The 24,445-nt window shown below is 36.2% G+C and overlaps 1 protein-coding gene across 1 annotated transcript; it reads right to left on the reverse strand.

Annotated features, from left to right (window-relative positions):
* Nucleotides 1–2,686: 2,686 nt before the first annotated feature.
* On the reverse strand, nucleotides 2,687–24,430 carry LOC149789254 (small ribosomal subunit protein mS25-like). Its single transcript, XM_089975427.1, has 4 exons — nucleotides 24,196–24,430; nucleotides 19,050–19,156; nucleotides 14,821–14,908; nucleotides 2,687–6,453 (listed from the first exon to the last, which is right to left on the reverse strand). Exons 1-4 carry the CDS (start codon nucleotides 24,330–24,332, stop codon nucleotides 6,270–6,272), a joined length of 516 nt encoding a protein of 171 aa, XP_089831553.1. The 5' UTR covers nucleotides 24,333–24,430; the 3' UTR covers nucleotides 2,687–6,269.
* Between the last annotated feature and the right edge of the window lie 15 nt (nucleotides 24,431–24,445).

Genomic DNA, 24,445 nt, shown 5'->3' on the forward strand with positions numbered 1-24,445 from the left:
GTGTAACTTATTGGAAAGAATATTAATATTTGTCCTTTTTTATTCAAGGACAAAAACAATGAAACCGATGAGTACACATTTTAGAACAGGCAATAAATTAATTGCCATTTGGTTAAAAAGATTTAATTGGCTTTTTGTATTGGCTTATATGTAATGAGTTGGTCTATAATATTGCTACCAAAAGATTATAAGGAGACTGTTAAAAGTACGACTTTAAACTAAAAGAAAGCAAAACTAATAAAATTACTTTTTGAATGGACAATGCATTTGTTTGTTAACTGTGCATGTTGGTTTATTTGTATTTTAGAGAGAGAGAGAGAGAGAGAAAGAGATTGTGAGAGAGAATGTTGTGCAAGTGGCAATATCCTATTTCAAGTTGAAAAAGTATGGGTGTGATGAAAATTTGTAAGTACATTTTTACCCCCACATTGTTTTTGGATCCCCAGTTCTGACACCAAGGTGGGGTCTTTTTTACCCTCAATTTAACACCCCCGGGGGATACACTGTGAATGGTACAGAAAAGTGGTTTGGTTTGGTTTAATGTTTTAAGGCACAGCAACACAAGTAGCTTATACGGTAATAGCAGAAAAGTGGTTTGGATTAGTTTGGTGTTTCATGCTACAAGAACACAAGTAGCTTATACAGTGATACGGCAATGGCAGAAAAGTGGTTTGGATTGGTTTGGTGTTTCATGCTACAAGAACACAATTAGGTTTTACAGTGATATGGCAATAGCAGAAAAGTGGTTTGGATTGGTTTGGTGTTTCATGCTACAAGAACACAAGTAGGTTTTACAGTGATACGGCAATAGCAGAAAAGTGGTTTGGATTGGTTTGGTGTTTCATGCTACAAGAACACAAGTAGGTTTTACAGTGATACAGCAATAGCAGAAAAGTGGTTTGGATTGGTTTGGTGTTTCATACTACATGAACACAAGTAGGTTTTACAGTGATAAGGCAATAGCAGAAGAGTGGTTTAGATTGGTTTGGTGTTTCAAGGCACAGCAACACAGGTAGCTTATTTAGTGTCAAGGCATATTAAGTAAATTGACTTGAATAAGGACAACCCATAGGCTAATCTTATACAGAATAGTAGAATATGGTCAATATCACCGAGCATATTGAAGGACACCATGTCTGAAGTTCATGAAAAGAACTAAACTCTGAACTTCAGTTTAAGATAAAATCAGCAATATGGCTGGATACAGCTGTAAGTCTGACCCAAGTTCAACCAATGAAATATCTTTGGTCCAAACTTGTCAACTGTTGGTCAAAATGTATCAAGGAGGCCAAAAATACAACCTGATATGCTTAGAATTATCTCATAATGAAAAGAGGCGTACAAATTCTTTGCAAATCACTAAAAATGTGTCTTATTAGTCTAACCACCATGTACCTCACTATGAATTTGATTTGAGATTATGTTGGGAATGATTCATTTTATGACATTTTGAGTAAAACCAATTTAACAAACAAGCTTTACCCAGAAAATGGTATCATTTGTATCTGATTAATAAAACTAGAATGTATCTATCCTCACCAAATTCAAATACAACTGTTCTATAAATCCAAGCATAATATTACAAAATACCCTAACAAGAGGACCAAGTGGGGCTGAGATTGCTCAACTGTTTGATTCTGCCTAACAGCTGAGTGCAATAGAAGTTGGCCATGAAATCCGGGTCAATAGGATACTTCTATTTAAGTTTCATTACTATTCATTGCATATGTTTTGAAAATGACTGTTTCAAGGTTTCTCTAGCTTTTTCCATATCTGATGATACACCAGCATTATTTATTTATGCCATGATGCCTTAAGTCAACGCTGGTCAAATTCTGTTCAGCAGTTTATTGAGGTGTGAAGAATAAATATTTTTCAAGTTTTGGTAATAACACCCATATTTAATGGCATAACAGTAAGATTTGCATAAATTTAAACGGCTTTAAAGCTAGGACACTTTCTGTCAAATTTGAATAAAGTCTGTTAAAAGTTGTTTTTTTAGAAGCCATTAAAAGGTTTTCATATTTTCAGTAACAACGGCCATATTTGATGGCAGATAGACACCAACTGTACAATTTTGAAGGTCTTTGCGCAGAATGCTTTCTGTAAATTCCGTTTGAAAGATTTTTCTATTCTTAGTAATGGTGGATGTGTCTGATGGCTGAACAGCATCATTTGTACAACCTGAAAGGTCTCCATCACAGGATGCTTTCAAATTTGGTCAAATTCTACTGTTTTATTGAAGAAAGAAGTTCATTCAAGTTTTCCTATTTCTAGTAGTAATGGTTGTATCAGACGACACATCTGTACAATTTGTACAAACTTGGGTTTAATGCCATTTCTCAATGATCATAGGTTATACATGGTGTCCAGTATAACTAGTGGCGGAAAAACCCAGGAAAACACCAGTAAGAACCACCGACCAGCAGGAAGCTACTGGCAAGCTTTCTTGCTTGCCCACATTGGCTGAGCCCAAGACTCAAACCCACATGGACAGAGGTGAGATTGCAGTGATCAGTAAAGGTGAGAACTTTGGACCACTCTGCCACCCAAGGCTGTTTTGACAATAAACCGCATAATGTATTTCATACATATACAGACACAGAAACTTTATATTTTTTAGAAGCATAGATATTTGAAACTATATGTCAAAATCAAATAGTACAATCATATAGCAACCACCATACAATTTATAGGTTCTTTATTGGTGCTGTAATGAAAATTATCCATCGCATACTTGAAATAATACAATAGTAATTTCAGAAATTATTTTCCTGCCAATATTTTTACTAAAGTCAGGGCTCGAATTTAGCAGTAGTCCACTAGCCCAAGGCTAGTAGATTTCCTATCAGACTAGTAACTTTTATAATATTAATAGTCCGATGGGCTAGTAAGTTTCGGTTATCAATAGCCAGTGTTTGTTTATGCCATTCCCTAATAAAGACTTGACTTAGCAGATGTTCTGTAGAATCAAAGCAGTGGTCATAGTAAACAGAGTCATAAGATATTAGCATGAGAAGATGAAGTCAATTTCTGCCTCGGAAAGGTGCGTTTCTATAACAAGAATCCATCTAATTTTGTGCATTTCACTTAACAGTGTAAATTATGGTCTTGTCATTAACAAAGGAAGTTTGGTAATTGATCCTAATTAATCTGATAATGCATTAAATGAAAAAAATGACGTGGTATCACACTTTATTCACTCGACCAGTAACAAACTACAAAGCAGTATACCACACAAAAGAACATGGCAAAATCTATTCAAAGAAATTAGTTTACTGGTACACGTTTTTTTGTTTAAGGTTCTTTTTTCTTTTTTGCTCACTACCCAAATGTTCCAACAGTCACAAACAGGAAACTACATATTTTACATTTCCATCGAAATAATTATAAGAATTAGATCAATTTATTATGATTATGTTATTGACACATCCTTTCCATACTACTTTATCAATGATGATAAGAATAGTATATTTTTCCCTTACAAGAATGAACAAATAATTGAATACACATGGAGATATCCAAGCAGAATGCTGTACATTTGTTGGGAATTAAAATCTCTAAGCATGGGCATCTAAGATTTGAAAATTTTCCGCCTTATTATTAATTTCAACAATACATTGTGGTTTGATTAATTAGGAACAATTACCAAACTTATGACTTATGATACCGTAATTGAAGCTGTTAAAAACAACATGCCAAGTGTCAGATGTCTTCATTTGATGGGAACACACCTTTTCCAAGCTGAAACTAACACTATCTTCTGATGCTAATATTTTATAACAGTGTTTACAATAGCCACTGCTTTGATCATGCAGAACATCTGCTGAAGTTAAGTCTTTGTTAGGGAGAGGCCATTTAATTGTGGGAGGTGGCAAAGACGTGTTTTGAAACGTGTTTCTTGCTCTGATTTTCTTATATAAAGGACACTGTGCCATTCCTTTTCTTGCTTTATATAATTCACGTCAGCTATACTGTAACATCTCGTATTTAAAAACAAGAGGCACAATTCCCTCCTGATAAGACAGATAAAATGGGGCATCCACTGGAAAAAAACAGTTGAATGAGAATGATGAGGAATAATCAGGGATCAACCTGGGCTTCGCCAATGTCGCAAATTGCGATTTTTTTCCTTATTGGCGACAAAAATATCCCATCTGGCGATTTTTTTGGCGACAGACTTTTTGGTTATTTAATTTGTACATACAATCATGGATTTGGACTGAATAAATTTAAAGCCAGAACGAAAGGAAGCCACAAACTTGACTAAGCAATGCATTGGAATCAATCTGTTACACAAACGATCCTTTGTTCTTATTGACAACCCCATCTTTACAGTGCATTGTTACATCATAATCTGCTTATGCTGACATCTGGGCTGAGTACTGTATGCTGTGATACAGTCAATCATGCTACCGCACCATACCTACAACTGACCGACTTCTAAAGACGCGAATAGAACAGATACAATTAATTTAATGGCTAATCCTTCTGTTATTTTTTTTTTTTTTTTTTTTTTTACATATACCAATACAATAGTTTTGTTGAACCTTCATAGAAAACTGATAACCTTTGAAGTACCGACTACTGCGTATAAATACAAAGCAAATGGAAAAAATCTCAATCACAATTATATCTGTCGCCAGTGCAGCATTTTACTCATTGATCTTTTCCTTTTGCCATCAATCCCGTGTTACGGCTGCAGAGACTTAAACTCCGCAACAAAAAATAGCAAAAAACAAAACAGTTTTGCATAATTAATAATAATTATTTATTTCTCAAAATACAGGAGTGAAAGAATACCTAAATAGGGTGTGAATTTATGCTTATATATACGGTCCAATATTGCCAGGTGTTGACTCATGTAAGTTTCATTTGTGGGAATGGAGATCCTATTTTGTTTGTCGAGAAAATTTATACAGCATTCAGTGATCATTCTTGGGATTTAGGAAGCAATTCACCACAAGCTTTGTGAAGTTAGCCATAAGGGTGTGGGGGGGCTGCTGAGAGACTACTGGTGTCACCTGTCAGCACTGTAGACTGTGAATGTGGATTCAGTAAGATGAACCTCATAAAAACTGACATCAGAAATAAACTCTGCATCTCATCTCTCGAGAATTTAATGAGAATCATGTACAGATGTGAAAAATTAGACTTTGAAACTGCGTTCAACAAGTGGGCAGCCCTAAAATCGCGACGGATCTTCATGTAACACTTTGTAACATTTTGTTAATGCTTGTTGTAATTAGAGTATTAACTAACCCATCTTTTGTAATTTTCATTGCCTGTTACATTAATAGACTAAATTAACACTTGAAAAAATGTACACTACTTGTTCTGGCGACACTTTTTGAAAATTGGCGACAAAATATTGAGGTTGGCGATTTTTTTGGCGACAGCTTTTTAAAAGCCAGGACCATCCCTGAATAATTCTTATGATAGGGAAAAGCATAATGGCAAATTTCACAAGAAATGGACAAAAGATAGGGAATGGCTGAATTATGACAAGGAAAGGAACATTATGTGATGTAACTGGTGTACGCAATTCGCAAAAACAAACACACAGAAAACACCCAGTTTTGTTGCGGGTTGTTCGAACTTTAAAATTAAATCGGTAAACATACATGAAAGATATGTGACATTGTTTTGTGAACAGGACTAGTTGTTGTTGTTGTTATGGGGTTTAACACCATTTTTCAGCACAAGATAGGCTATACATGGCGGCCTGTATTAATGGAGGAGGAAGAACCCAGGAAAACCCCAGAAAGAACCACCGACCCACGAGAAGCTACCAACAGGACTAGTAAAGATTTGGCAGGACTAGTAAATTTCTCAATATACTCAATAATCTGAACATATATTATTAATGAATGACATAAGACGTAGTCTGTATTCAAGTCTTTAGGGTATTTAATATTTAACATGGACACAGTCTATCCATAACTATCTGTGCACAAGCCTTTAGGGTATTTAATATCTAACATGGACACAGTCTATTCATAACTATCTGTGCACAAGTCTTTAGGATATTTAATATTTAACATGGACACAGTCTATCTATAACTATCTGTGCACAAGACTTTAAGGTATTTAATATTTAACATGGACACAGTCTATTCATAACTATCTGTGCACAAGTCTTTAGGGTATTTAATATTTAACATGGACATAGTCTATCTATAACTATCTGTGCACACGTCTTTAAGTTATTTAATATTTAACATGGACACAGTCTATTCATAACTATCTGTGCAGACATAAAGCATAGTCTAGTCCTCAATAGGTCTCTTCTTGAATGCGTATTTTCCTCTCATTTGTTTTGGAAGAGGAGCAAATGAAGGACATGGAATTTGTCCTGGAACTTCACACATACACCATCTGTTACACTTGGATCCAAAATTGCCTGGATTTAATTTTTCCTGTCGTGTCAAGTCCTCGGCTTGCAAAACATTACTGAAAAGTTTTTGAAAAAACATTATTTTGAAAAAATCTAAACAAGCATTCTGTTTCCATAGAAGAAAAATTACAAAATTTGACAAGTTTGAGATCTAAAACTTTAATACACTATAAACAGCTGAATGAATCTGGATCATATCCACAGGCAATATGACAGAAACAACACTTCAGTTCAGGACGTCAAGACAGATTAGGAGATATCCAAAATTTGGTCAGGAGTTTTGACCTCAAAAGAGGGAGGATTCTCACTGACCCAATTATCAGCGTGCAAACTGACACAATTTAAAACAAATTAACAAAATATTTCACATTTTTTAAACATTAAAATATGTGCATCATCAATCAGTCCTTTCACAGTAACTTGTTGCCAATTAAACTCTTCTTATACAGTGTGACCCTGCTATAACATGGTAGTTGGGAGCCACAGTGTTATAACGGAGCATGCTATAGCGATGTCACACTGTATGTACCACAAACATGTTTTGCATTTCTTAGATCATTGCCTCCTTTTTTTTTGGTGACTGTCCTCATCACTGTTGGAATGTCATGCAGTTGAAATTGTTTCTTGCCTGTTGGTAGATTCAAATTGCTATGTGCCTGCCAGAACTGTTCAAGATTGGTAATATAAATCATGGTTGCTGGTCGTGTTGTGCAGGTGTCTGCTCACAGTGAGTTTGTATAATAAATTATTCATATTAATATTATTATTATACAATAAAGATTATGATTTTTATGAACATGGAAAGATTTACAGGTTTGCACGGGAACATCTGTGTAATTTCTGAGCCAGGGAACATTATCTTTTAATAGATCTGAAAACTGAGCTCCTAACAGAAACGGACAATTATGTTCAGCTATAATGTTGTCAAATCGTGTCCCAAAACACCTAATTTTATATTTATTTGATTCTGATTCCACAAACATGGATTTCATTGATGGCACATTTGTTCTTAAAATGTTTATATGAGATGGGATTAATGCATGATGTGTGATCTCATTCTTGCCACTGTAACAGATTTTAAAACCAGGAAGGGAAGAACGCATAATCATATTCATCTGAACTTGAATCCAACCAATGAAATTCAAGCTTTCATCTATGACTGAATTTTGTGTGATATTTCTATTGCATAGATTTTGGCATTTTCGCAATGGGAGATAGAGCATGCTTAAACAATGAAGTCGCAACAACCCTGTTTTATGCCACTTGAGCTCTTGAGTGATCCAACAATTTATTTCTGTCCAAATTACTTTGATCATACACATGATTGATTCTAATCCATCTCAACAACTTTAGCACTGAAGTAGAATGCATTTGTGGTATGATAGGGCTATTTCTTGGGGACTAGATTTGTGCCTTTAACACCATTTCAGCACATGATTGACCAAAACACGGTGACCAGTATATATTATGGAGGACGAACCTGGAAAACCCCTGATCTGAACCATAGACTTATGGGAAGCTTTCTCGCATACCCGCATTGGCCAAGCTGAGACTCAAACCCATGATGACAGTGGTCATATGTCAGTGATCTGTAAAGGTTAGCGTCTAAAACCACTCAGCCACCCAGTGGCACAGCCCTCACTAGAGGACTTGATTTCAGAAGTCTACATAAGTTCTTAGTAAACTCGATATTTAACTTGGAACTAACTCAATTTGTTAAAATTTGATGGGGCAAGTACCTCTTTCTTCAACTACCTGTTTTATTAAATCACTAGGCAAATAAACAAAGGAAAATACACAGTTTGTAGAAAGCAAAGTCTAAATATTATGCAACAAAAGATTTGGCCTAAAATAGAAAAATTTAGGTCAGAAACATATGGCACAATGCTATGTTGTGGAATTCAAGAAGCACTGTAGGATCGAACTTGTTTTCTTGCATGACCATTTTTTTTTAAATATGAAAAATGCAGCAAAGCATACAGTATCTAAATAATGCACATCATTATTAATATTATGATAACAAATATTAAAAACATAGATGCACAATCCAATCAATGGATTACTGTACTATAGCTAGAAAATATGACTAGGCATATTACGAAAATCTGTTTCTAAAAATAGATGCACCCACATGGCAAACATGTGCATCATATTGGGTTTTTTGTGTTTCAAATGATTCAGCTGAAAAAGATGATCTAGTTCATTCATATACTGACTTTAATGCTTCAGTTCATTAAATATCTACGGTCATGTTTTATCAGCAATAATGAAATTAAATTGCAAAGTTTTAATGTTATTAAATGGTCAGTTTTAATGTTATTAAATGGTCAGTCCCTTTCTTAAGGTTTATGTGCTTGTCTTGGTCTCAACACCATGTATTTTGGCCGTATGACTTTACATGAAGATATGGAAATAATTTATTGTAATTAATCCTAATTTTATAGGAGTACCTAAATTATATCACTGTAATTACAAATATGTATAGTTAACTCCCTAAACATGTAATTGTAAAGTTTAGTTTATCAAAAGAGACCACTGAGTTTTTGCTGTGCTCACTGGAACTCGTATGATCAAACAACATTGCATAATACTCCTCCAGACCAATTATACTCGAGTATAAATACACTGCATATGAATATGATACACATACATTTGGAATTTCTTGCCCCAATTCTCCTGGTTCATTTTTCACTTCTCCCTATTCTGTTTGAAAGGAGATGTTATTCTCCCTACACCTCAAATCTAGTTTGACACTGTATACAAAGCTGCCTCTCAGTCTTTGAACTCGGCTCAGTTTTTAGCTCTTTGGTCAAGATACTTTGAAGAATTCTACATTCCGGTCAGGACACCTTAAACAGTTCCACGTACAGATCAAGACACTTTGAACAGTTCTATGTACAGACCAGTGCACTTTGAACAGTACTATGTACAGGCCAGGAGAGTTTCAACAGTTGTATGTACAGGTCACACCTTAACAGTTGTATGCACAGGTCAGGACACCTTGAAAAGTTCTATGTACAGGCCAGTGCACTTTTAACAGCTGTTTGTACAGGTCAGGACACCATGAACAGTTGTATGTACAGGTCAGAACACCTTGAAAAGTTATATGTAAAGGTCAGGACACTTTGAATAGTTCTATATACAGATCAGGAAACTTTGAAAAGTTCTATGTACAGGTCAGGACACCTTGAACAGTTGTGTGTACAGGTCAGGAGACTTTGAACATGTCTATGTACATGTCATGACACTTTGAACAGTTCTATTTATAGGCCAGTGCACTTTGAACAGTACCATGTACAGGCCAGGACACTTTGAACAGTTCTATGTACAGGTCAAGACACCATGAACAGTTCTATGTACAGGTCAAGACACTCTGAACAGTTCTATGTACAGGTCAAGACACCATGAACAGTTCTATGTACAGGTCAAGACACTTTGAACAGTTCTATGTACAGGTCAAGAAACTTTGAACAGTTCTATGTACAGGTCAAGACACTTTGAACAGTTCTATGTACAGGTCAAGACACTTTGAACAGTTCTATGTACAGGTCAGATAATTTGATCAGTTCTTCGAATAGTTCAGGACACCTTAAACAGTTGTATGTACACGCCTGGGAACTTCGAACAGTTCTATGTACAGGTCAAGACACTTTGAACAGTTCTATGTACAGGTCAAGACACTCTGAACAGTTCTATGTACAGGTCAAGACACTTTGAACAGTTCTATGTACAGGTCAAGACACTCTGAACAGTTCTATGTACAGGTCAAGACACTCTGAACAGTTCTATGTACAGGTCAAGACACTTTGAACAGTTCTATGTACAGGTCAAGACACTTTGAACAGTTCTATGTACAGGTCAAGACACTTTGAACAGTTCTATGTACAGGTCAAGAAACTTTGAACAGTTCTATGTACAGGTCAAGACACTCTGAACAGTTCTATGTACAGATCAGGACACCATGAACAGTTCTGTGTACAGATCAGGACACCATGAACAGTTCTATATACAGGTCAAGACACCATGAACAGTTCTATGTACAGATCAGGACACCATGAACAGTTCTATGCACAGATCAGGACACCATGAACAGTTCTATGTACAGGTCAAGACACTATGAACAGTTCTATGTACAGGTCAAGACACTCTGAACAGTTCTATGTACAGGTCAAGAAACTTTGAACAGTTCTATGTACAGGTCAAGACACTTTGAACAGTTCTATGTACAGGTCAAGACACTTTGAACAGTTCTATGTACAGGTCAAGACACTTTGAACAGTTCTATGTACAGGTCAAGAAACTTTGAACAGTTCTATGTACAGGTCAAGACACTCTGAACAGTTTTATGTAAAGGTCAAGACACTCTGAACAGTTCTATGTACAGATCAGGACACCATGAACAGTTCTGTGTACAGATCAGGACACCATGAACAGTTCTATGTACAGGTCAAGACACCATGAACAGTTCTATGTACAGATCAGGACACCATGAACAGTTCTATGTACAGATCAGGACACCATGAACAGTTCTATATACAGGTCAAGACACTTTGAACAGTTCTATGTACAGGTCAAGACACTCTGAACAGTTCTATGTACAGGTCAAGACACTCTGAACAGTTCTATGTACAGATCAGGACACCATGAACAGTTCTATACTGATCAGGACACCATGAACAGTTCTATGTACAGATCAGGACACCATGAACAGTTCTATGTACAGGTCAAGACACTTTGAACAGTTCTATGTACAGGTCAAGACACTCTGAACCGTTCTATGTACAGGTCAAGACACTTTGAACAGTTCTATGTACAGGTCAAGACACTCTGAACAGTTTTATGTAAAGGTCAAGACACTCTGGACAGTTCTATGTACAGATCAGGACACCATGAACAGTTTTATGTACAGATCAGGACACCATGAACAGTTCTATGTACAGATCAGGACACTATGAACAGTTTTATGTACAGATCAGGACATGATGAACAGTTCCATGTACAGATCAGGACACCATGAACAGTTCTACGTACAGATCAGGACACCATGAACAGTTCTATACAGATCAGGACACCATGAACAGTTCTATGTACAGGTCAAGACACTTTGAGCAGTTCTATGTACAGATCAGGACACCATGAACAGTTTTATGTACAGATCAGGACACCATGAACAGTTCTATGTACAGGTCAAGACACTCTGAACAGTTCTATGTACAGGTCAAGACACTCTGAACAGTTCTATGTACAGATCAGGACACCATGAACAGTTCTATACAGATCAGGACACCATGAACAGTTCTATGTACAGATCAGGACACCATGAACAGTTCTATGTACAGGTCAAGACACTTTGAACAGTTCTATGTACAGGTCAAGACACTCTGAACCGTTCTATGTACAGGTCAAGACACTTTGAACAGTTCTATGTACAGGTCAAGACACTTTGAATAGTTCTATGTACAGGTCAAGACACTCTGAACAGTTCTATGTACAGGTCAAGAAACTTTGAACAGTTCTATGTACAGGTCAAGACACTCTGAACAGTTCTATGTACAGGTCAAGACACTTTGAACAGTTCTATGTATAGGTCAGATAATTTGATCAGTTCTTTGAATAGTTCAGGACACCTTAAACAGTTGTATGTACATGCCAGGAAACTTTGAACAGTTCTATGTACAGGTCAAGACACTTTGAACAGTTCTATGTACAGGTCAAGACACTCTGAACAGTTTTATGTAAAGGTCAAGACACTCTGGACAGTTCTATGTACAGATCAGGACACCATGAACAGTTTTATGTACAGATCAGGACACCATGAACAGTTCTATGTACAGATCAGGACACTATGAACAGTTTTATGTACAGATCAGGACATGATGAACAGTTCCATGTACAGATCAGGACACCATGAACAGTTCTAGGTACAGATCAGGACACCATGAACAGTTCTATACAGATCAGGACACCATGAACAGTTCTATGTACAGGTCAAGACACTTTGAGCAGTTCTATGTACAGATCAGGACACCATGAACAGTTTTATGTACAGATCAGGACACCATGAACAGTTCTATGTACAGGTCAAGACACTCTGAACAGTTCTATGTACAGGTCAAGACACTCTGAACAGTTCTATGTACAGGTCAAGACACTCTGAACAGTTCTATGTACAGATCAGGACACCATGAACAGTTCTATACAGATCAGGACACGATGAACAGTTCTATGCACAGATCAGGACACCATGAACAGTTCTATGCACAGATCAGGACACCATGAACAGTTCTATGTACAGGTCAAGACACTCTGAACAGTTCTATGTACAGGTCAAGACACTCTGAACAGTTCTATGTACAGATCAGGACATCATGAACAGTTCTATACAGATCAGGACACCATGAACAGTTCTATGTACAGATCAGGACACCATGAACAGTTCTATGTACAGATCAGGACACTATGAACAGTTTTATGTACAGATCAGGACATGATGAACAGTTCCATGTACAGATCAGGACACCATGAACAGTTCTAGGTACAGATCAGGACACCATGAACAGTTCTATACAGATCAGGACACCATGAACAGTTCTATGTACAGGTCAAGACACTTTGAGCAGTTCTATGTACAGATCAGGACACCATGAACAGTTTTATGTACAGATCAGGACACCATGAACAGTTCTATGTACAGGTCAAGACACTCTGAACAGTTCTATGTACAGGTCAAGACACTCTGAACAGTTCTATGTACAGGTCAAGACACTCTGAACAGTTCTATGTACAGATCAGGACACCATGAACAGTTCTATACAGATCAGGACACGATGAACAGTTCTATGCACAGATCAGGACACCATGAACAGTTCTATGCACAGATCAGGACACCATGAACAGTTCTATGTACAGGTCAAGACACTATGAACAGTTCTATGTACAGGTCAAGACACTCTGAACAGTTATATGTACAGGTCAAGACACTCTGAACAGTTTTATGTACAGATCAGGACACCATGAACAGTTCTATGTACAGATCAGGACACCATGAACAGTTTTATGTACAGGTCAAGACACTCTGAACAGTTCTATACAGATCAGGACACCATGAACAGTTCTATGTACAGATCAGGACACTTTGAACAGTTCTATGTACAGGTCAAGACACTCTGAACAGTTCTATGTACAGATCAGGACACCATGAACAGTTCTATGTACAGATCAGGACACTTTGAACAGTTCTATGTACAGGTCAAGACACTGAACAGTTCTATGTACAGATCAGGACACCATGAACAGTTCTATGTACAGATCTGGACACTTTGAACAGTTCTATGTACAGGTCAGATAATTTGACCAGTTCCTTGAATAGTTCAGGACACCTTAAACAGTTGTATGTACACACCAGGAAACTTTGAACAGTTCTATGTACAGGTCAAGACACTCTGAACAGTTCAATGTACAGGTCTACACACGGAACAGTTCTATGTACAGATCAGGACACCATGAACAGTTCAATGTACAGATCCAAAATTTACATGTCTAAATATGTGAAGGTGTCCCCGTCTTTGACTTTAATGAATTTCTGTCAATGTCGTCCAAGGCTTTTCTTTGCCATTTACTTCATTCATTCTCATGAAAGAGATAGCTGTCTTCTGACAAATGTACTAATAGCTAACATACAAAGTTCTAGTTTGCTGAAACCATTTCAAGTATCTTCATTGTTTCATTATACAACTTACTGCAGTAATATTAAAATTGTACAGTGCACATTTTTCCTTCCAATATTGAGTATACACAGGACTAATTTTCTGTGTTCCTGTAACTTTTCTTCAGGTGGTATCTGTCAGATCAAAATTTTATTTTTGAACAGAATGAAGTCACAATTTAAGTGTGTAACCCACTAATGCAATTTTGAATGTATTTTAATCAGTTCAATAACATTAGCAAATGACAAAATACTAAAACAGAAATATTTATTTTAAGCTTCACTGGGTCATGCCATGTGACCTAAAATAATTTCATAAAATTACACACATTCTTAGGAAATAGTCAATATAACATATAGCAAAGTTTCAGATATGAAGCTGAGTCAGTTCTATATTGATACCCTTTTGGGTCAAATATGCACATTTATAAATCCCTTATTGGTCTCCTGCTGCACAAGCATGAATATCGTAAATGCCTCCCCTCCTCTACCCACAAAGCAACACAAACAATATGGACTAACGGTGATTCAGATCAGCTTTTTTAATAAATACATGCACTTAAAAATCAATGCTGATTATTATTCTTCAAACCTGTATTGAAAGCCAAGAAAGGACATCATTTAAATGTGGGGTCTGTGTTTTGTTGTAAGGTGACAAAGCTGTGGAAGAGAAATGGTAACTTATGGTGAGTACTTATTCAGTATGGTGAGTACTTACTCAGGTTTTCCAGCTATCTTCCTGATATGACTAACTATATCATATCTACTTCTACTATCCACATCAATTAATAATCTCTTTCCATCTCCTGCAAATATGATGAGAAAATGAAATCAAATATCATATAAGGAGCTCTAAGTAATTAACTTCTTTTTCCAAATTAGATGAAGAAAAGAAAAAGGCATTGGTTCAAAAACAAAAATCAGGGAGTCCTTTGAAGGGGCTGATGCTATACTGGCTAAAAGGGATTTCCATAAACCGATGACAAGTCCATTCCTTCAAAGGGGCTGATGCTATACTGGCTAAAAGGGATTTCCATAAATCCATGATAAGTCCATTCCTTTGAAGGGGCTGATGCAATACTGGCTAAAAAGGATTTCCATAAAATCATGATAAGTCCATTCCTTTGTTAAACTGCTGAGAACTGAAGCCAACTCTGATAGTCTTAAGAAACTACAACATAACAAAGTTGGTAGCAAAATTTCATTCTTATTTCTGAGTTAGCATGTTCACAAGATACATGTAAAAGTAATACAAAATTATTTGTCATTGCCTTTAACCTTGAATGGAGTATCATGTATAGATCACTGAACTTATCTCAGCCAAAGGAAGGAAAGATATATCCAAAAATGCTGAGTTGTTTACATTTGTAAGTAATATTCTGAGGAAAAATTAAGTTACTGAAGTGACATCATTAATGATATATACATTGCTTCAGATATATCCACAAAATGGGTTCAATTATAGAAATCAATATGAACATGTTTTTAAATTATCACGCTTACAAGATAGTATAGCTAAAAGTCCTGACCTTAAAACTGATGCCAGAGTGCTGACAATAATAATAATAATAATAATAATGAGGACTTTGTATAGTGCCTAACCTTTAGAACCTCTAAGCGCTTTACAACATTATACAACATCTATAAGATAAAAAACATATAATAATATTATTACAAAAACAAACACCATGAAATTAGAAAAACATCAACAAAAAATAAAAAAACATGCTGAGAATATTTCAGGTAGGAAACATTATTAGGTCTTTAAGTTTGTTCTTGCAATCAACAAGTTCATTGCAGCACAACCTAAATACAAAGTTTGGGCAAAATTCAATGGCATATGTACAAGATACAGTGTTCATAAGCTCATTGTGGTACAAAAATGCAGCTAATGACCTCTGACTTGTCCCCAAGGTCAATTAGGTCTGGATATCGAAACTCCCTCACAAAACGAGGATATGTTGGTGGTCAAATCTGCACCATTTGCATTCAGAACCAATTATAAATTGCAAGAAATTCTGTAGTGAAAACCCCACGTCAATGCCACCATTCATGCCAAGTGGAGTATTACTAACAAGATTTTTCAAAATGGCTGTAGTGCTATCTTAGAGGCAAGATCATTCAAAATGAGCTTCCTACTGTTATAGCATTTTAGTGAAAATCCAATGTTGATCAATTGAGAAGAGTTAGCTACATATACTGATGTTCAGGCTGGCCATCAAGATGCCTGGGTAGAATCTGCATCATTTTTTTACTGGAATAATTTTATATTGCAATAAAGTGGTTTAAAGAAAAAAATGTCAGCCATCTGTTTAGGGAAACAGAAGCAGCAGATGAGGAGTAGTGATAACAAGATTTTCTAGATGGCCACTACTGCCATCAACTTGGAGGTCTGATCATCACCATTTTCATTTCAAACTATATAGTATACAAATTCATCTAGTGAAAACCCCATGCCTATATGACCATCTCTTCACAAGAAGTACTTGAAAGATTTTCAGTATGACTACCATGGCAGCCATACTGGAGGTCTTAATGTCACCATTTTCATTTAAGACCAATTACAAAACACAAGAAGTGTTTCAGTGAAAACTGCATGTTGCTATACTATCCATTCTGGAGTAGTAGCTATAAAGTGATTAAAAAGATGTCCACCAGTGACCATCTAATTGAGGGTCGGATCAGCACTATTTTCATTTAATAACACATCAACATATTTTAGTAAAAACCTCATGTTTATATGGCCATCTGATAGGGAAAGTAGAAAGTTTATTAAGGTGGCTAACATGATAGCTATATTGGAGGTCAAAAGATGGCCACCTTGGTAGCCACACCAAAGATCTCTAATCATCTTAAATGTCTTTAAGTGAAAACCCTACACTGCCATTACTATCCTGTGACATTCCACATCTGAGGTGGGCGCTTGAACCACTGGAGCCATCTTGGTGTGTCTCTGGGCAAGATGCTTTACACATTTCTTTGCATAGGAACATAGCGTTTAATTTAAAAATGATCCAAAATACTGCAGATAACTGGGTATCTTTCCTTAAATACGTCAACTAAATAAATCAGATAACTGGGTATCTTTCCTTAAATATGTCAACTAGATAAACCAGATGTTGACTTAATGGTGGTAAGAAAGATTGAGGAGGTTATCTTACAGTTTCTAAATATCATATTGTTTAAAACCAAAACATGAAGATACAATTGAGCAAGCAATAGTGCAAGGTGTTTCCCCTTTTTCTTTGTTGGAAAATAACACAGATCTTTGAACATCTGAGACTGCAACATAACCAGGATCATGACAATTTTCACATATTTTTCAAATTTTATTGTTTACAGATAATTATTAAACTTTTAATATTAATTGGTGGCTATGACCGCGGCTTTCATATATGATACTCCAAGTCAAATGTAATATAAATTAATCTGAAAGTGGCATTTTTTGATGCTAATTCTTGTAAACATTTTATAAGTATTGAAAATGGCTATCAAAGCTTTAATTTCAACAGAACATCCACTGAAGTCAAAACCCTATTACAGAACACATGCAGCAGGTCCTATTACGTAATAATCCACTTGCCTCATGGCTGTTCATTACACCACCTTGCAAACATGTCTAGCTGTTGAAAGTTGTTGTTGTTGTTGTTGTAGGGTTTAATGCCATTTTTCAGTAAAAGATAGGCTATATATGGCGGCCAGTATTAATGGTGGAGGAAGAACCCAATAATACCCCAGAAAGAACCACCTACCCATGAGAAGCTATTAGCAAGCTTTCTCACATACCCACACTGGCCAAACCTGAGACCTGAACCCACACAGACAGAGGTGAGATGGCAATGATCCATAACGGTGAGTGCTTTAGATCACTCAGCCACTTGGGCCCCCAGTTGTTGAAAGTATGTACTGCAATAACAGTTAATGACTAAGCACATGGTCCACTTTTCAATGTAAATTCTGTGCATTCTTTTTATTTATTATAAATAGCAATCATTGTTCTTTGAATTTAATTGTGCATATCTCATTGGATTAATTTACCTTTGTAATAATGGCATACATTTATGCCAATCAGACAGAAGTTAAAAGCTGTACCTACAGTCCTGTTAGTATGTAAATTAATTTTCTCTCAAAATATAGTAAAAATGTAAGCAATACCTAAGGTGCACACGCTTATATCGAAACGTAGCTTTGAGCTACTAGGTACCTACCTTACAGTCTGTGGCACTTCAACAGGGAGGCAAAAAAATCATGTGTGCTGTACTGTAATTGGATTCACAAGATTTCATTATATACCGCATTCAGCTTCAAGCCAAAAAACAGCAATAACTCATAAAATATGCAGGAATGAAGTGATTTGTTGATATGCAAATCTTCAGGTGATGACTTCTATTTACCAAAACTTCAGGCAATCCATTAAACATTTGCTGGACTAGCTGTATTAATAAGATAATGTGACAGACAGAAAGACAGACGGACACACGTGTGTGTGTGTGCATGTGTGATTGGATTTTTAGCGTAGCTTTAACAATGTTTCAGTCATATTGCTATGATGTCTGCAATGTGGCAGTTTAGAGTGATGTCTAGCACTGGGGCATCATGCCGCAGATTTGTAGCATGATGTCCCACCCATTCATATTATCCTGACACCAGGATGACCAATCCTAACACTAACCTCTTAATGCAGCTGTTAGTACCATTTTTTTAAAAGTCTTTGGTATGACTCAGGGGGTGGGGGTGTCTCAATCCCACAATATCCTGCATCTGAGGTGGACGCTTTAACCACTAGGTCAGCAGTACATAGCGAAATGAGGATTTCTATATAACCCTACCTCTACAAAAGCAAAAGAAATAATAACAACAACAGTAATCTTCATGTTTCTTTTTTTATGCACAAAGGGATCAATCACTTTAAATGTAATAAAATGATAATTAAATAGTTGGTCATACCAAAGAAAAGCTGGATGAAGGGTGATGGAGTCATGTTCCTAAATGACAGGATCTGGACATTTGGGTTCTTGAACTGTATCTGTGGCAAATACCAGAATATAAAATCACTGGAAAGAGAAATGCAAACATGAGGCATTTGAATGGTATAAGAAAAGTATCCAAAACCTAGGTAGCTTTCAGAATCAGACACTTTTTAGTAAACACTAAAAGAAACCTTCCAAAGTTATTAATTATAGCAAAGTTTCATTTTGAATAGAATCAGAAGTTATAGTCATACTGATACTGAAGATCATCTCAGAGTATTTAAAATGGAATTACAGTACATTTATTTGGAGGCAACTTTCATAAAACATTTTGTATATTAAAATCAAACCAATGAAACATAAAGTACAGTTGTTATGAGCAACCTCTACTATAAGTGACTACCTGTCATTTCCGACCACGATCATAATGCACTGATCAATTTTATTATATAAACACTCTGTCATGAGAAACCACCTGCTGAACGCGACCAGTGACCACGATGTCTTGGCAAAATTTCGACACTGCTATGAACAACCACATAGCAAAAACAGGAATAAACTCCACCAACCTTTATTTAATCCCTTGTAACAATGACAGCTTATTCTGTTCTAATAAAGAAAAATAATTTTTTTAAAATTGTAGGTATGCTTATGGTCTTTTTTATTTTCTATTGTAAACCAGACTAAAGTACATGTAGATTATTCCAGCACTTAGCCTGGTTCTCAGCCTTATCACAGCCCATATGTATTTTTAGGACCCAGTATCCAGCTCTATGAACATATCATGAGACAGACATCACTGACATTTATGTAATCATTTGTATCAATGACCGCTTGAATAGTTAAGATTGTTCTGATAAAAAAACATTTTTTTATAATGTGACAGATGATCGAGACCGTGAACCAGGCTAATATTGCAAATTGATACTGACGTGCTGAAATTAAGGTAGTGGTCATGTATAGTGTTTGTCTTTACAGTTAATTCGTATTGCCTAAGGTCTTTGTCTATTAAACCAGCAAGTGAGAATTGTTTGTGGAATTTGATTGATAGTGTTAAAGGTTTGTGATGTTTGTTGTCCCCCCCCCCCTTTTACAGTGATTACATCCCAATCACCAAGCTGTTGTCTATTCAAGTTTGCACAATTTGATTACACACTTTGTTTATGCAATTAATCCTTGCATGTCTTCTTTGAATTAAGCCACTGACTTTTGTTTCTGAGTAAATGATTCTGTTTCTGGATGAGATAACTGTCTTTTTATTTCATTAATTGCTGGATATGCAATGCACATTTTTCATATTTTCCCAAAGCTTATTCAAAACCATCTATATATTCGATATTACAACTAAGCACTAATAGTGTTAACACCAAGTACCTTAACAACAATGGAAGAACCTCCAACTAAAAAGAGACAAATTTAAATGCTGGAGAAAATAATTATTGTAACTGAATGAAGTGAAAAAGAGCAGACCACTTGCAAAATAGCAGGTTAAATATTGACAGAGATCTCGGAAACACTTAATTACACGTAACTGGATGCCAATTTTTGATCTGGGATGCAGAAAATCACTGAGGCGGGAGTCCTCCGTACGCATGAAAATATGTGCGGCAAAATTCAAGGACTTGCTAGTCCTGCTTCAGCCACCTGCTTTGTGGGGAAATGTGTTCATTAATTACAGAATTCAGTGACTGAAAGACATATATAAGAATACATAAAAAAGAACATGATGCAATAGCTGGGCGGCAAGTTCAAAGGGTTTGACTGGCGGCCGCTTGGGAAGATGTAGATATTTACAGTGTTTGAATTCAGAGGCAGAAAGACACAAAGATGTACATGTGGTCATTATAAAAGTACATCAAATAAACAACTTTAGCTTTCGTTATTGTGTTCATTTTCAAATGTAGCGGAATAAGCAGTGCACGTGACCTCAGAATCCAGACATGTTGGGACTTAGACAAAATGTCATTCGTAAGTGGGTGACAAGTCACCTAAAAATGTAAACTTTGCCTTCTTCTGTTAGGAAAGTGAAAACAACTTTGCCCTGTGATTATTTAAGAGATACATTGACTAACCATACCATATATTTTTTAAATGCCCCTTGCCTTAGCCTGATTAGTTCTAGTGTTGTAGCAAAATGAATTCATCAAGGCATCAGTAGCTAGGTCTAGCTTTTATATCAATTACGTTGACAAACAAACTCTTATCCATTCACAAGCATTATGTTTTGATAGCTGATTGACCATTAACCCTTTTCCGAGTAAGGTAGCAACTATCAATTTCCTGCATGCTATCCTTTGATGATAAAATATACAAACTTGTGTTTTAAGATCAGAACCAGTGATCTGGATATATATTAACTGCCTCTTATACATTATTTCATCATAAAATTAGTTTGAAACTGTAAGTGAACCAGTAGGCCTTATGGGAAATAATGGCGGACTTTGCTAAGTCTGGGATGTACCAGTTTAGTAGATTGTCTGTTTTCTTAAATCATTGGGCAAATATATTCAGAAAAAATACACAAATCATTGAAACCAAAGCCTAGGTATTATTTTATTAAAGATTTAACTTTAAAATGCAAATTATGTAGGTCAGAAACAAATGGGACAATGCTATGTTGTGGAATTCGCGAGATGCGCTTTAAGGTCTAAGCTGTTTTCTGACTTGACACGTATTTGCGAAAATACAGGAGAAAAAAGCAATTCAGATACTATTTATTTGCCTAAAATTACTACAAGTAGGTATACAAATAAATAAACCATAAATTTGCAATCCTGTCAATGGACTGTTGTAATGAAGCTATATTATAGTGAGTGATTACATTACGAAAACCTTTCCATCTATAAATAGATGCACTCAGTGTCTGTGTTGATTCTGTAGGAAAGAAGGGACTGCAACTTTTGATGGTGGGACTCCTATTTATACCAAAATGGGAGTCCTGGACTCCTAGTTCTTAAATCCTAGCAAGACCTCTGATTGGTAAAGCAAATTTAGGGTGTTATTAAGGAAAAGGAGTAAACCAGAAACAATTTCATGTGTTAATACATGGACATGTGGTCTTCAAAAGTAAATGTGATTTCATGTTTAATGATAGAAGTATATCTTTATTGCTATATACTTTTGTTTTCAGATGAATGCATACAATATTTTAGCAAGATCTATTAACAAAGAATAGAATATATGTACAGTACTTGTGGTTATTTCTCTTTGAATTGTTTTGAAAATGGACCCTGGAAACTGTTGTTTTTTTTTTGCACAAACCTGTTATGAGAGACCACCTGTCCTGAGAGACTGTTTTTTGTTGGCAGAAGGGTGGTCTCTCATAACAGGTTTTACTGTATTATATGTATTTTTATCATGTTATAAAAACCAGTAATACATGTAATGTCATTATGGATGCATGGATACATTTTTTCATGACTTTAAAAGCCACAATGTCCCAAAACTGATTTATAGGTAGCAAACATACATGATCGCTCTTTGAGATGTATACAAATGTAAGGCCTCATGATTGCAGTACTCCTTAGGATGTATACACATGTAAGGCCTCATGATTGCAGCACTCCTTGAGATGTATACACATGAAAGGCCTCATGATTGCAGCACTATTTGGGATGTCTACACATGAAAGGCCTCATGATTGCAGCACTCCTTGGGATGTCTACATATGAAAAGCCTCATGACTGCAGCACTCCTTGGGATGTCTACACATGAAAGGCCTCATGAGTCATGACTGCATCACTCCTTGGGATGTACACACATGAAAGGCCTCATGACTGCCATACTCCTTGGATGTGTGCAGATTTAAGGCCTCACGACTATGCAGTATTCCATTGTTATGCATGTGGCTGGTATGAGTGAGGTTCCCAACCTTGTAATTCTTGAAGCTGGAGTTTCTTACTCTCAGTTTTGACATACAAGTTGAGGACTTAATACTTGAATTACCACTTAGACAACCATTCCATCCAAATTTGCTCTTTATGCAAAGAGCTGCCAAGGTCAGAAATAATTCAATATATAAAACAATCTACATAAGAAGCAATTCAATAATTAACACTTAAATATTAGCACACTTTTATGTTTGTTTTAAAAAAGTTTAAATTTACTGTGAAACAAAACCAAATGTTTGTATATTTTGTGCTTTTCCCATTTTCAGACGCACTCAGAAAATTAAACCTTAAACCATTTCACCTCAATAACCTGACACAGTTCATACATATTCATGAAAAATGTGTAGATGGTTTATTGCAAAGAAAATGTGACCATCGCACCTGCTTAATATGCAAGAACAAAGCGCTGAATGGAATACTGTCCTCTCAATGGTTAAAAGAAAATGATGTCCTGTACTTATTTATAACCTATTTTCAGTTGGCCAGTGAGAATGTATGATTTCATTCAGGACATTGTTTTTAGGTACATGTTGAGCTGTATTGTGGTAAAATGATTTAGCATTCCTTAAAGGTATGATATTAAGTCATTTTGATGGGGATACACAGTCGAATGCCTGAGCTAAACATCCGTACCAAATTTATTACGCTACGCGAAATGTGGCTAGAAATAACAGCATTTATTCTTAAAAGGGTCACGCAAGGAAAGGAAAGAAGTGTCCTGCTTTGAAGTTATTATAGTACACGTATGACATGTCAATTTTAAGCAACGATACGAGCCCCTGTGGGTTCGAGGTGGACGCTCTGACCACCATTGTTGTTGTTGTTATAGGGTTTAACGCCATTTTTCAGCACAAGATAGGCTATACATGGCGGCCAGTATTAATGGTGGAGGAAGAACCTGGGAAAACCCCGGAAAGAACCACCGACCCACGAGAAGCTACCGGCAAGCTTTCTCACATATCCACATTGGCCGAGCCCGAGACTCGAACCCACGCAGACAGAGGTGAGATGGCAGTGATCCGTGACGGAGAGCGCTTTAGACCACTCGGGGCCCCCTCTGACCACCGTAAATAATTCCGAAACAAATCATTTACATCAAATTTTAGGTTGCTTTTGTCATCATTATTGAAACACATAGAAATCAGAATACATTTGTCTTATGGAAAAAAAAAAAATGTATATTTCGGTCTTTCTAGTACTATTCGAGCCTCTGCGGCCTAGCTGATCACTCACTGTGCTCCCTTGCTGGCCTCCTGGTTTGTATTAAAGTTTATAGTCATCACTCTGACATTTTCTTTGAAGACAAGTTTACCCTTATTAAGATATTCTAATGTGCGCCTAACTGGCGCGCTTCCTTTCATAAAAGGCATGGTTCAGCTGAAATTTAGCATTGCTTTTAAAATAAGAAAACGTGAATGTCACATTGCGGTGTGTACATAGTATACGTAAACGGGTAGTACAAGTAGCTGAAAACGAATCTCGT

Source organism: Sinohyriopsis cumingii, chromosome 11 (assembly GCF_028554795.1).
Source record: "Sinohyriopsis cumingii isolate HCF-2022 chromosome 11, ASM2855479v2, whole genome shotgun sequence".
In the NCBI taxonomy this organism is placed as follows: domain Eukaryota; kingdom Metazoa; phylum Mollusca; class Bivalvia; order Unionida; family Unionidae; genus Sinohyriopsis; species Sinohyriopsis cumingii.

Excerpts from the sequence above, each read along its gene's own strand:
- LOC149789254 (XM_089975427.1), bottom strand. The coding sequence starts at position 24,332 with ATGCCTTTTATGAAAGGAAGCGCGCCAGTTAGGCGCACATTAGAATAT. Across the intron at positions 14,909-19,049 it reads CTTCATCCAGCTTTTCTTTG|GAGATGGAAAGAGATTATTA; the intron begins GTATGACCAACT and ends TCATATTTGCAG. Across the intron at positions 6,454-14,820 it reads AAGATAGCTGGAAAACCTGA|TAATGTTTTGCAAGCCGAGG; the intron begins GTAAGTACTCAC and ends AAAACTTTTCAG.